Here is a 14,813-nt window from a genome sequence, read left to right as displayed (position 1 = left end):
CATGACTGTGTGAGTCACTATGTGGCCAGGCTACTGTGACTTTGAATTGTAAATAAACTGTACAAAGCAACAAATTGTACAAGCATGCAAATATATGCGCAGTGTGTAGGTGGCCATTCTCTTATGTTGGAGTCAAAGAAAGGATACATGAGTTCCAATGTCAGAAACAGAATACATGGTTATAAAATATTTGTTTTTGGGTTTTCAACAGTAAAATATTACAAGACAGTAGCTATGTTTCCATCCACACGTTTTTATCCGAATTAAGTGATATCGAATGAAAAATGTCTCATAGAAACAGGAAAATTCTATAGAATGTCATGAATATCGACTCAAAGAAAATATGTTCAGTCTCATCGGATTTTCTCTTGATTGATATACGGCTTATGCGATAAATGCTGATGGAAACGTTATTTGCAGAATAAGTTAATGAATTGCGATTAAGAAGAAGAAGAAGAAGGTTTAGTTCATTTCCGCCCAGTATTTCCGCTCTGTTTGCACACATGACAGGTGTCAACAAAGACAGATGGAAGTGGATGAACAAGGAGACAAGAAACTTTTTGAATTTAATTTACGAGCAAAATATAACGGCTATTTTAGATAGCAAAAATCTAAGAAATGCCATCATTTATCAGGAACTCGCGAAGGAAATGGCCAACAAAGGTTACAACAAGCTGTGGGACGTCCTCGGGAGTAAATAGAAGGCGCTCAAAAAAGAGAGTTGTCTCGCAGCGGTGCTGGAGGGAAAATAAAAGGCAAGTTCCACCTTTTTGATGAGCTGGATCAGATCCTCGGCCAAAGGCCCATCATGGCTTCCTTGGCTTCTAATATTAACAACTACTTTTGTCTAGCAAAACTTTGTTCGCAAATCTTTGCTTGAATGTTGTGCGATTCAGTGCGATAATGAATAGAAAATCAATTCGATATACTAATTTGATCGCAAAACAGCATGTGACGTCATTACGCACAGGTTTTTATTTGCTTTAAAGCTGTTGGATGGAAACACACTATCACCAGATTTATTCACCTGAGTTTTTTTACCAAACTTCAGATAATTCGATTGACAAGTGGATGGAAACTTAGCTAGTAACAGCAACATCATGTTACAGTACAGAGACACAGACTGAGACATATATACAGAGACATGCACACAGATGAGCGTGGGACATCTTACCATTAAAGTGTCATATAAAGACCTTGCTGTTACACAGAGACACAAAGTCTGTTTCACTCTCTTTGGTACATTACTTCCATTATCTTAGTTTGATGCCCATTACTTCTGCAATATAAAACACAATCTGGTAATGCTGTTTAATTATGTATCAGTGTTATTATTGTATTAAGTCTGAAAGCATTTCTAACGAAACAGTTAGGGCATATGTGTTAGAATGGCATATGCGGTAAATTGAATCCCATATCCTATAACGAAAGAGTTACATCTTCTCCCATGCATTAAAAATGGTCATGCTTTCCTCTGATCTGTTGATATGACTAGTGAGGAGTGTTGATGTCTGGCTGTATGTGATCATCTGTGATGATGTCTCTCCCTCCTTCTCCCTAACTTTCCTCCTGAAGTGCCGCCTGCCCAGAGAAGATATGGGTTCAGGACACTATTAAAGGACAATTCTGGTGCAAAACGAACCTAGGGGTTATTAACAGATGTGTACCCACTCGATTGCTCTTTGGGACATGTTTTCATGCTAATCGAATGTGTTTGTAGCTTGAAAGAAGCTAGCTTACAACACTAGTATTCGGGGCACAGGGAAAGTAAAAACAAATCGCTATTCATACCACTAAAAAGGCTCAAAATATCACCAAACTTCAACGGTAGCATAATGAGGGTCCCTAAATGTTAACCGAAGCATTGAGAACATTGTAAGTGTACAGACAGTTTATTGAACGAAGAGCTGCGGGAGCTCCATGAAAGGGCTACAATGATAGAGAGCTACCGGTAGTCAATGCCGCAACACAGCCTCGTACTTCCCCGTACTGGGAAACTGGTGGTGTACCTGCGGACATTGTGAAGCTACGGCCACCGAACAGGAGCGTCTGTGTTGCACGGAGTGAGACCTGTTGCGTCGCGACACCCAAGAGCAAAGCCGGATTTACCACCGGGCCGATTGGGTCGGTGCCCTGGGGCCTCCGACCTCTAGGGGGCCTCCAAGATCCCACTAACTGTGTGGCATCATCCTTTTTTTTTTTTTCTATTTAAAATTAAATTACAAATAAAATTAATTAATTAGTGTGTGTTTGTGTGTATGTGTGTTAACAATAATTTAGTTGCACACAAAAAAGTATTATGATCAGTTTTTAGGCTGTGTCTGATGACTACGAGTCAGGTTACCGCGGAAACTGTTGATAGCGGCAAGACAGGCGGTGGAGGAAAGAGAGAGAGAAAGAGAGTAGAGGACATCGAGAAAACAAAACAAACAACATGGATAAAAAACGGAAAGCTAAAAGGGAGAAGGATAGCAGAGAGGATTTAATTAGGAGTAATATTCCAACCATCTCCACTCGTCTCGACACTAATAAAGGGCCTGGCGACGCCTGCGGTGATGCTAGCGATGAGGAGTTTAGCACAACATCCAGCCTTGCTATTTAGATGAACAATTAGAACAACATCAGGACAGGGACACGACAGAGAACCACAGCCCAGCTGGAGTGACAGACACCTGTTTAAATGCCCCCCCACGGTCTCCGACTCCGCAGGTGGTAGAGACCCGGCGGTATGTAGCTACGTTACCAGTTTGACAGCCTCAAAATGTAGGTCTATCTACTACTTTTCCCACTTATTAAACACCCTGATTATTATAGATAATAGATACCCCGATCGGCGCCGAAGCCTTCCGAATCTGCGTCCACCGACCCACCTAAATAAATATTTTTTTCTGATTTAGCTAGAGCCCAGCACCTCTGCTCTCTCCCCATATGATAGGTTGCTTTTTAAATCATGTAACGTTGATGTATTGATAGACTGTTCATTTTTATGACAAGAAACGCGGTCTAAGCTTATCAATGCATTTAAATGCATCATATGTGGGAGTCATTCTCTAGTTGAGGGTACTTTCACGTCATATTTCACATTTCGAAGAACAGGTTGCTGTCCAAACTAACTCCTGATGGTGTGGATGTGTGAGGAGGGAGACAGATTGCATTTACAGATGGTAAAGCAAAAGTTGTGCGATGTTTTGAAGAGGAATTTGGGACCGATGATTTGTCACAGTTAAGTTTGAGAAAGTTGGTTTGCATCCATGATTTAATTTCACTGAGGCCAATGGTCAAAGTGGAGTGAGTTGCAGTGGTGATGGATTTGGTGGAGATGTAGAGCTGAACAACATCGGTAATGGCGTTACATTGTCAGGTGTCATTACATATCAGGAAATTATGACATAGAATAAAATAGTTGCCATACATTAAGTTGTGCAACTTAACTTTGAGAACTATATTTCACGCTGAGAGTGAGCTGTATAGGCCTATACGTATATATAAGTTATACGCAACCTATTTTTAGAGACAGTGAGAGAGAGTAAAAGAGGTGCTCAACAATCAGCTGTTTTTCCAAAGTCAGCTCTTTAGGCTGTATTTTCATAGATTTTAATCTGCTTTATTGCAATAAATTCTGTTGATTTTGTTCTGTGATAGTTTCAATTTTGTCCTTTGTTTTATAGATATTTATAGAGTCACAATTAACATCACAAGAAATGGAGTTGGAGAAAGTGGTTTTGTTTTAAACTAAAGAAAAACCCACAGCTTACTTTTACTGTTTCTAAAAATGTAGATGCTGTGTGAGTTTGGGCCGCGAGTTCTGAGAGGGTGGAGGGGGGGCCTCCAAGATTTTGTGCCCAGGGGCCTCTGCATTCTAAATCCGTGCCTGCCCAAGAGACACTGTGTTTTGTACAGTGTGAAGATTTCCCCTCTCTGATAAACAGGGCTGTACTTGAAACTTTTTTTCCATGTCTTGAAAATAAATTGGAGACAGCGACCCAGACCAGAGGGACCAGATGGACAGTTATCCACTGAGTAGTAGCTACACTAGACAAGTTATGTTTTACATCGGTGCGATTATTTCAGATATATTGAGCAAATTGCTTTCGATTTTAGTTTGCATCGCCAGCTGTAAGTCATGACTGGTTTTCAAGATGGCGGCCTCATGTAAACATGAACGCGAGTGTCTTTATAATCTCTTTTCAATAAACTGTCTGTACACTTACAAAGTTCTCAATGCTTCAGTTAACATTTAAGGACCCTCATGCTACCGTTGAAGTTTGGTGATATTTTGAGCCTTTTTAGTGGTACAAAATAGCGAATACCAGCGTTGTAAGCTAATTCGATTAGAAATAAAACATGTCCCAGAGAACAATTGAGTGGGTACACATCTATTATTAACCCCTAAGTTCATTTTGCGCCGGAATTGTCCTTTAAGAAGGCTTAATTATGTTCCCCAGAAGACCTCCCTCCTTTTTTTGTCTTTTAGGGTTACAGTATGTCCCATGTGGCGCAAACAATCAAAGAGAGAGTTATAACCTCACAGTATTGAGCAGGGTCTTATTTAATGTGAATTCAGATTACATAAGTATTATTTCAAATAGGGTTCTTATCTTTTGTAAAAATGACTAACAATTTCATTATGTGAAATTGTAAAACGAAAAAACTAATTAAAACAATCCTGCAGATCAGATTGAGTTTACTTCAGTTTTAACACTTCTCAACAGGTTTGAGCCTGTGGAGGTGGTGGTGCGGTAGGTCATTGTTCTGTTAATGCTCCATTGCTTGAAGAGACCCCTGACCTTTCCCCTGAAGTTCCTTCCTACAATGACGTAGAGGATGGGGTTAAGAACACTGTTGAAGAAAGCTAAGTACATGAAGATTGCGCGGCAGATCCCTAGATTGGCGATGATGCTACATCCTCTCAGGACTTCAGCTCTTCTGAGTGTTTCCAGTATCATTACCACGTGGTGTGGCACCCAGCAAATCACAAACGCCAAGAGGACCACCAGCACCAGAGTGGTGGCCTTCTGCTCCATTTTCTGGCTGTTTGAGCTCTCAATTAACCGGTTATTCAGAGAGTTAATAATAACGAGAGTGCAGTAGGAAATTATGCAAATGGGTATGATAAAGCCGAATGTATTCTGCATCCCTTCAAACAGGAGCTGTTCCTTGACATCTGTGTAATTAAGAATGCACATAGTTTTATTAAATTGAGAGTAGTAGGCCACTTTCCTGTACACGAGTGTGGGGACGCTCAGGAGCAAGCCAAAACCCCACACAAGCAGACAGGCCAGTTTGGCAAATTTTGTCCTACTTATTCCTTTATGGGACAGCGGGTGCACAAATGCAATATAGCGATCTATGCTAATCAGAACGAGGAAGTAGATGCTGCAGTAGGCGTTCATGTTGATGGAAAGGGCGAACAGTGAGCACAGGTGATGAGAAAAGGGCCAGTCGTATCTGTTGATTACATATGCAGCCCACAAAGGCAACCACGCCATTAAGAAAAAGTCAGCAGCAGCCAGGTTGCTCAAGAAGATCTCAGCCACGGTGCAGGCTTTCTTATGGAGGCAGAAAACCATCAGGACAAAACCATTCATCCCGATTCCCAGCACACTGATCAGCAGCATATACGCCGGGACCACAGTCCACTGCCAATCTTTGATTTCTGCTAGAGGACACTCTGTGTTGTTTTGGTTTGATGTAGTCACGGTGCTGAAATTAGCAGAGTCGCTGTGGAGAGTAAAAAAGGGAAGGCAAACCAGACAAGATTAAAACAAACGACGATTTGAAAGTAACTTTAAAGTTTTCTTTAACATTTTGTTATTATCATGAATACTAAGTTAATAATGTGAAATATTCAATTCAATTTTATTTATAGTGTCAAATCCTAACAGAAGTTATCTCAGGACACTCAGATAAATTAGGTCTAGATCATACTACCAGAAACCTGACAAAACCCCCAAGAGCATTCATTTGGGGCGACAGCGTCAAGTCAGTTTTACAATGATTTTATCACATCTCGTTGTTAGCTTTTCAAATTAAACGGGTCGGGTTTGATGAGTTCTCATAAAGCTCTGCAGGTAAATACATTGTTATGGCTGTTTGTGGTCTTGCCAGAGACTTCCAGAGCATGACTGTAGGAGCCACATATCATGTTGTTTATGGTCTCACAGTGTGTTTATGCATCTCTCAGTGTTTAGTCCCTCGCGGCAGCACTTTGTTGGACTGCTTACAGCCACAACAATGACCTTGTATGTGTGTTATATTTTAGACAAAAACTAAAAGAGAAGAAAAGACAAGGGTTCAAAGTTGGCCAATTCTCAACAGAGAGAGAAAGAGCGCAAGAGAGATCGAGGTGGTGGTGGAGCAAACTAGAGAGTAAATTAAGAGGGGGAGTGCCACAAATCAGTGAATCAGAGGAATAAAATGATCTTTTCAGATTGTTGCATGACATTATTGTTCTAAATCACAACTATCCATACACAAACCTCTACTGTATTATGAGTGAATGCAGAGCTTCATCATGTCTGCTTCTTGGTGTCTGCACAAGGGTTAAATCGCCATTTGGAAATGAGAAGGGCTGCACAACTGCACGCGGTTACTGGCTGGGAGTTACAGTACACGCCCACTGGGGCCCAAAGGCTCTTTGTTGACACCCACAAATGTCCCACAATCACCGAAAGAGAGAAGCACTGCATACCATACCTCTTGAGGTTGTACGTGAATTGTGAACTATATTTTGAGTTATTTGTATGTAATCAAAGAAACACCATTTTTATTGGTTTTACCTGGAATGCACAAAATGAAAGAAATATTCATAAAAAATAAAAATGAAAATCCTTTACTAAAATTTCTTAAGGATTAATACATTATTTGTTTGATACTAGACTTATTTTGTGAGCTGACACTACTCTTAATATAGTGATGTTAGTGTGTATGTGTACGTTCCGAGAGTATGGAACTGTGTGTTACAGCATTGTTCTCACCAATGCAAGATACAAAATTCTCCTAAGGAAAATAAGAAAGTCTTGAGTATATTGATGAGAATTTGACCTATCATTTTCCTAAAGATTCACTCTATTTCCAGACTGATCTCATGAATTGGCTTATGTATGACACGCCAATTTGTATTTAGTTTTTGCGTGTTATCAAGATGCATAATCGCATTTTTGCGTGTATATCAACGCAAATTGGCCGCCATTGACCTACATTGCGAGTCAATTTCCGCCGTAGCGTGTAGTATAAAGAAACAGGGAATTGAGTTAGGAGGTAGGTTGGGATGGTGGATGGGTAAAACACAGGACTTTCACCTGGGAGACCTGGGTTCATGGCCTGAGTGTGGTGATTTTTCAGCCATTTTTTTTTTTAATAAGCCTTACCCAATGTTTCTTTCCTAAACCCAACCATTTATTGTTTTCCTAAGTGTGTTTTTGTCATTATTTTCCGTGTTTTTGTCACTGTTTTGTTACTAAAGCCTTTCCCTGTGTTCTTTTCCTAAACCCAACCATTTATTTTAACAGGCGTGTGACGTAGTTCTCGCAATAGTACGTTGCGTTCTCGCGATAACACGCAACGTGGCGAGGCCACGTGGTGGGTATGTTTACATCAGCTGTATACAGCGTATGCATACACGTGGATAGCTGAAAATGGTTACAATAAGACGCCATTTTGCTTTATGAATGTTATGGTTTCAGTGTTTTGTGTCTGCACTTTCTGTAACTTTCTGTTCCCTGTTGTGTTGATGTACTCTGTTTTGTGTCTTGTGTGTTTTGGTTTGTTCCTGTGTTCCCTGTTATCCCTTGTGTTGCCTAGTGTTGTGTCAAGTGTCTGTATTTAGGTTGTGTCATGTTTTGTCTGTTTGTTCTGCTTCCTGTTTTATTTTGACAGTCTGGTCTTCTGTCTTGTCATGTCTAGTTTTGCTTACCTGTTGTCTCCTGTTGTCTGTTTCTGATTTACCCATCACCTCATGTATTTAGCCTCTGTGTTCCCCTTGTCTTGTGTCAGATCGTTTTGTAGTCATGCCCTTGTGTTTCCTCCCTGTGCCTTGTGTTTGTGCCTGCGTCAGTTTGCTCCTGCCTATGTTTTTCCCGTCAGTTTATTTTTTGTGAGTTTTCCAGTCCTTGTACTGCCGCTTTTTGTTTTTATTAAATCCTCCACTTCAACGTTTGCCTGCCTGCCTGCCTGCCTGCTCTCTCTGCATTTTGGGTCCTCTACTTCCCTCACCCGTAACAATGAAAGTGGCGTGTATATTTACGCAAAGTCATGATGCCATATTGCTATTTCTGGGGGTGAAAGTGCAAAACCAAAAATCACTTGTGCAAGCAAGGGAAACGAAATTCTGTTTCCAAAAACACTTAATAGTGAAAAAAAGAAATAATGGAATAATATCTGAGTTACATGAGTAGGTGGTAGCTTCCCTGTCAAATGGGTGATGAAAGATGACATTCACTGGGATGCTGGGCTTCGGGGCTTAGGGCACTGACCATGAACAGTGTGGATCAACCAAAGTACATTTCCAAGCAAGTTTTGAAGAAAATTTGGATTGTGCAATAAGCCAGTTTACAAAGAATATGTAAGTATGTAGTATCTCACTGGGAAATTTTGGGACAGATTGGAGGGGATTGCTATGGGTGAAGTACACACCATGCTACACAGTTAGAGCAAATTACATTTAACCATGTATCTAGATAATTTAAAAAGCTCACGCTACTGTATTGTATGAACAGTTCCTTCTGGAGACTATTTCTGCAGAGCCACCATCCGGAGCTTAGCGCTGCCCAAGAAGATTGTGATTGCTTACAAGAAATGCAAACAATCCATAGCATTTTTTTCTCTTATTCCAGAATGTGTTTTTGGTGTAGCCAGACCTTACTCCACAGCGCTGTGAGATATGGCATTGTGAGACTTCTGTATGGAATATTATTTTTGAAAGTATTCACATATGAAATAGGGTACGGCATTCATTATGATACATTTACTTTAATATAATACATTTATACCTATATTTATGTTTTAGCAAATTATGTTTTTAAATTAAAGCAGTTGTGGGACAGGCTGTTTGTCTACCAATAACAAGACAGCACTTGTGTGCATGTTACAGTTGAAAGGTGGAAGAAGTACCCAGATCTTTAAAGTAAAATTAGCAATACTACAGTTTAAGAATCTATTAGAAGTCATGTATTAATTTCTTCCCTTATGTTAAATCTTTTTTTTTTTATTAATTGGAATATGCAAAGTAAGTGTAGAACTATAAATAAGCAGATAATGGACCTCAAAATTGTACTGAAGTACGTAAATGTAATTGCCTAACGATATTCTCCACCACTGATTATTATCTAGCACATATTTAATGCTTTCAATTGAAATGCATTAAGAGCCTTTGTTTAACTCTTCTTAAAATATTTCTGTATCAGCATAGCACAAACAGTACAGCAGTTTTAAAACAGATCTTACTGACTACACATTCGAGCAAAATCTTATCATCATCCTGCACTAAACGTGTTGAGACAAATATAGTGAGTAATACAATCTAGATGTAGACATGTATGTGAACAACAAATACTTGGTCTCTAGGATTAACCCTTTTCTGTTTGAGATCACTTTTTTGTAAAGGTGAGTACATTTTTTTTAAATAAATTATCTGTATACTGCCATTCACAGACAATGTTACAAAAAAAACACGAAATAATACTGACAGAAAACATTGTTAAGCTGTTAATGGCCCTTGTTAATATTCTAACTACAGTGAATAATGGCAAAACATAAAAAGTCATATGCAATCAAAATAAAGCTTATGCGTACCTTGTAGACAAAAGAGCCATTCTTTCTCAGGAAGTCCAGATGTAAAATGCCCAGATACACTGCACTGCTCCAGTAGCCTACCTTCTTCTACTGTTCTTTGTCTGTCTCTGACTAGCTTAAGGAAAGGGGAAAGGAAATTATGATGTCAGACAACTTGGAACTATTAGTTGGCATGCTCCCTCCTCCAGTCAATCCCTCTTCTGTTTTTCCTTCATCTAGTAGCATTGTATACACAGCCTGTCTGTCTGCCATGGAGTGTGACTTTTTATAATATGATCTCTGTTATGTTTACAACTCAGTAGAAAACGCCCCCACACTGTAATTCACATAGCATACTTTCCACTTAACAAATATTTACAAACAAGCCGTGGGAACAGGTTGTGTGTTTATGTCACAAAGTAGACATTTTAGGTCCTTTTAACATGCCAGGCTTGATATCACCATAGACAGTAACATTAATGGACAAAGCGACACCATAGACTTCCACGGAGACCAGCTTAACTGTGCAGCCTCCAACTGAGCTTGACGAGGTAGATGTGACGTGAGCAACCTGTCTGAAAGTTGTAAGTCTTCTGGTAGCTGTGCCAAGAGAAATCTCAATCATTCCCAATCTTGCAGAGACGGAGAGCGTAGGTATATGTAAGCAGATAACCTAGGGACAGGATCATTATTGCTAACTAAAATGCTAGATAACATTAGTAATTAAACTTAAACAGCTAATATGAGTCGAAACTGCCCGCAACCTTCTCCTGTACTATATGGTAATTTGTCTACTATGCGACAGAAAGTTGCGTGATTATGACACAATTGTTATTATATTTTTATATTTTATATTATATATTATAAAAACATCTGCTAGGGAGCCATAACATGAGGTACAAGGTAATGGAGCCTTTTATAAATTGTCGTGTTTCTTTAAAAATAAACAATGGACAAATAGAATCTTTAAAGTTATTCACTGTCAAAGTGACACCAAAATGAATGGCAGTCAATGGAATGCTAACGGCAGGTGATGGCTTGTTAGCATCAAAATGTCTCCATAGGAGGTACGCTTTGCGGATGCTCGCTTACCACCTTGGATATCACGCCCCAAACGTCGACTTCAAGGCAGCGCTGCGACTGTCGACTTCAAGGCACCTAACCCTAAACTTAACCCTAACCCTAACCCATCCTGGGTGCTGCGTTTTAACCCACACCTAACCCTAACCTTAACCCTAACCCTTGCCTATCCCTAGTGCCTGAATGATGACGTTGGGGGCTTAAAACACCAAACACCTGATATCAAACACACACAGAAACGTTGGTTTTTAGTTTGAAAATGGTCTTTATAGGGTTTTCTTTTTTAATAGCAGCATGTTTGTAGTGGACACAAACAAAAATCCAATCTAATGCAGTCTATAAAGCAGTCTGTAAAGAAGGAACTACGTTCTTTACCCCGACGGAGGCTGGAAATGGGTGTCACTACCCGATGTGAGTCAAGTGCAGATGTGAGTTGCGCATGCTCAGATTTAAATGGTTTACGGCATAACGCCAAGGGATCCGGATCCGGCAAACGTTTGTTTGATTGCTAAAGTTAGCTCCAAACGCCATTCAAGTGACAGCCTTTGTTGTGTTTGATTGCTAACTTGTAGCCAGCAGTGAACAAACTTCATTATGAAGGTACATTTTTATTGTATTGACATTACAGAAGTCTCTCGTTAGCAGGTTCTTGTAGGCTACTTCAGCCTCTAATCTAGAACTGACATCAGGGATCATGTTGTGAATATGTGATGCCTTACGCTAAATAATAAATTACTGCTATGTAATTTACCTATCTCATTATTCTGTGGCTAACTGCAAAACAGATCTGAAAAAAAATCCAGAAAGAAATTATTTATGTTTACTAATGTTTTTTTTACGGGTAAAGGCAACAGGTTTACACGCAAATTTCTTGTATAGTCAACTTATTTTGGATAACAGTGCAGATGCTGAAGACCCGGAAACACTGACCAATCAGAGCAGATTAGGCTTTTTCAGCAGGTGGGCTTAAAGAGACAGTGCTCTATAAATAAAGTTTGATTGATTGATTGAAAGAGACAGGCGCTAAAACAAAGCATTTCGGACAGAGGGTGAGAAAAATAATGTGTTTTTTAATATTAAAGCATGTAAACATGTTCTATTAGAAACCCAAAATACGTATGAACCTGGAATGAGCATAACATATCCCCTTTAAGACTTTTGTAAATTAAATGTGAGACTTTTTAATACCTTCTAAGGCCTTTTTTGGAGGAAACTGAATTCAATTTTTATGACTTTTCAAGACCTGCAAATGCTCTACAGGAAATGAGGGGAGAGAGAGAAAGAAAGAGAGAGAGAATGAAATGTCTTAAAGGTGAGCCAGACGCGGACAAGGGAAGTTGCGGGTCATGGTCACGGCATTAACCCAGGGACCACCAGTGCAGCCCATTGAAGATTTTATGCTAAAATCAACACTTCTGAGTAGGTGAAATTGTCCACAGCAGAGTGTAGTATATTTCAGTAAACATGAAAAATGTCAACCTTGTGTTGGTACTAGAGGAAAAGTCAGGGATTACCACAGTCAGTAGGCTTTATTTTTTATGGAGTGTAAATGTCCGTACAAAAGTTTATGGCAATCCATAATGGTTGTTAAAATATTTCAGTAGTGGACCAAAGGAGCGACTGACCAAAATGTCTGTTTTAAATGGACCTCTCTCTTCAGTAATGTTTCAGGGCCATTTTTAAAGATTAGCATCAAAGTTACACTGGAAGTGGTTTTCATAATTGTGACTGAAGCCCCATTTGGATATTAACATTACAGGAGAAGGTAGGACATGAAATATTCACTGTGCTCCTCCACGGAACTAACCTGATGCACCAGATCCTTTGGTACACAGAACCATCTGAGAAGCCTGTTATATACAGTACTTAACGGTTTCATGTACTAGATATAACAATGACAACTCGGACAACAACGGAATATTAACCATTTAATAGCCCAAAAGCATGTCTTTACAGCAGCATGGCTAACACCAACAATGGAAGCCAAAGTTTTACATAATCCATCAGGTGTATCCATAGACTGTATAATATTAATGGACAGAGCATGTGTGACGTCACCCATTGGTTTGTGGAGTTCTGCTATGAGTCGTTGAGTTTGCCGTTACGGGCGCAGCCAACCTGGTTGCGGATCTGACGATTTTAGACGAGAGGGAGGAGTGAGGGAGGAGCCCTTACACTCTACGTTACACACTTTTACTGGCAATCACATCATAGCCACACCCTAAAACACCCCCTGCTTTATCGCCAATTTTAAAATCAACGCGACCATAATTCAAAAAATGTATATCATTCTGTGTTGCAGAAACCTGGCGATTGAGACCATAAACTCATTATGAAAATGTTTACCGAGGTAATAAATCAAGTGAGAAGTGTCGCCCCCTGCTGGAATTCAGATACAATGCAGGTTTAAGGCACTTCTGCATTTGCAGCACTTCGCCGAAACAGATGCTTTGTCCATTAATATTATATAGTCTACGGGTGTATCTCAACTACAGATCTAATAGTAGCCCAAAATACAAAACAAAGCTGTCGACGAAGATGGATTTTCTTGTAAAAAAAAAAAAGATGGATTTTCATGTGATGTGTGATCCTGCGATTCTCGAATGATCTTGTGATATCGCGAGAGTCCAGCTACCGTACAAGGTAACCACTGGACGGCATTTTCATTCGGCAAACTGCAGGGTGGTCAGTAGGCTAAACATGGACATTCTGTAGAAGGACAAAGCCAAAAGCCTTCCCACAGGGGGTGGAAAAGGAGCAAGGAGGGAGATTTACACTTCCAGAGAATACCATTATTCCTCATGGCCATTAGCAATAAATGTCCATGAATTATCTTAGAACAAAAATGCATAACTTGCTTGAGAATTAATGCTTTCAAGTTTTCTTTATTATCAAAGTAATACAGTGATAGTTGTCTGTACATACCTTGCTAACAGGATCAGTTAAAAGCATACTTTTAAAGGTGACAATTTGCTATACTGTAAATAAATAAAAATAATACTTGTGGCTGACATTGGTAAGCTTTTACGGGTCTTGCTCTTCTGATGGTTTCATTATTGTTGTCGTCATATTGATTCCCAAATAGGCCTATATCAGATTATACATTTTTTTTTCTTTGAATTTCACATTGAGCTGATAAATAAAAGGGCCATTGTTAATGTCAAAACCTGTTGTTTTCCTGCTAGGATGAGTCAAAATGCCTACTGTAAAGAAATAATCCATAAACCATGAATCCCTTAATTATTTTTAATTTGTGGAATTCTAACGTTAGGTAGAGGCAAGAAAACATCAGTGACTTGCAACCCCACCTGCGCTATTTCCTCTCCAACCTCCTTCACCTGCTTCCTCCTTCTCGTCATTCTGACCGTGGCACAAAATCCAGAGGGAATTAGTGTCATGCCAAATGAGAACGGTGAGGTGATCCATCTGGCAATATCCAGTTGAAATTAATCTGTGCTGACAAAACACTGAAATAAACACATTTACACAAATACAGTACAGTACAAGTGCAGCACAAAACGTAGACCTTCCCTCTGCAAAATTCACTTCTCTAAGAATCTGGAATGAAAGGCGTAGCATGTTAGGGAAATGGGGTTATAACAACAATGCATGGGCAGAAACAAGATTAAACCAAAACAAAGCTTCACAGTAATTAACTGTGATTGTCCGAGTTATTAGATTTTCATAATATTCCTCTGGAAATGGATGTCAAGTTGCAGCAACAGACCAAATGGCGGATGGTTACACAAGAATACCTAAGGTATCTTTTTTTTTTTTTTTTTTTTTTTATTATTGCTAAATGTCAATGCATGCATGCTGCATGATGGTGCTTTATAAAACGTCAGGGAATCACCAAAATCATGAGTATCTTCTGGGGGTCTGGGTCTGCAAACATATTAGCCGCTGACTCTTTGTTATACCTGTCAAAACTTTACACTCATGTGGCCTGGTTAGTTCAGATG

At 39.5% G+C, this 14,813-nt stretch overlaps 1 protein-coding gene across 1 annotated transcript; it reads right to left on the bottom strand.

Annotated features, from left to right (window-relative positions):
• Nucleotides 1-4,531: 4,531 nt before the first annotated feature.
• LOC114546953 (B2 bradykinin receptor) lies at nt 4,532-10,030 on the bottom strand. The gene is made up of 2 exons (XM_028566137.1): nt 9,793-10,030; nt 4,532-5,721 (listed from the first exon to the last, which is right to left on the bottom strand). The coding sequence occupies exons 1-2, from the start codon at nt 9,810-9,812 to the stop codon at nt 4,674-4,676; spliced, it is 1,068 nt and encodes a 355-aa protein (XP_028421938.1). The 5' UTR covers nt 9,813-10,030; the 3' UTR covers nt 4,532-4,673.
• Between the last annotated feature and the right edge of the window lie 4,783 nt (nt 10,031-14,813).

The sequence above is a fragment of the Perca flavescens genome, chromosome 20 (assembly GCF_004354835.1).
Source record: "Perca flavescens isolate YP-PL-M2 chromosome 20, PFLA_1.0, whole genome shotgun sequence".
Lineage (NCBI taxonomy): Eukaryota > Metazoa > Chordata > Actinopteri > Perciformes > Percidae > Perca > Perca flavescens.
The sequence above is the reverse complement of the archived record's forward strand: the minus strand, read 5'-3'. Positions and strand labels throughout refer to the sequence as shown.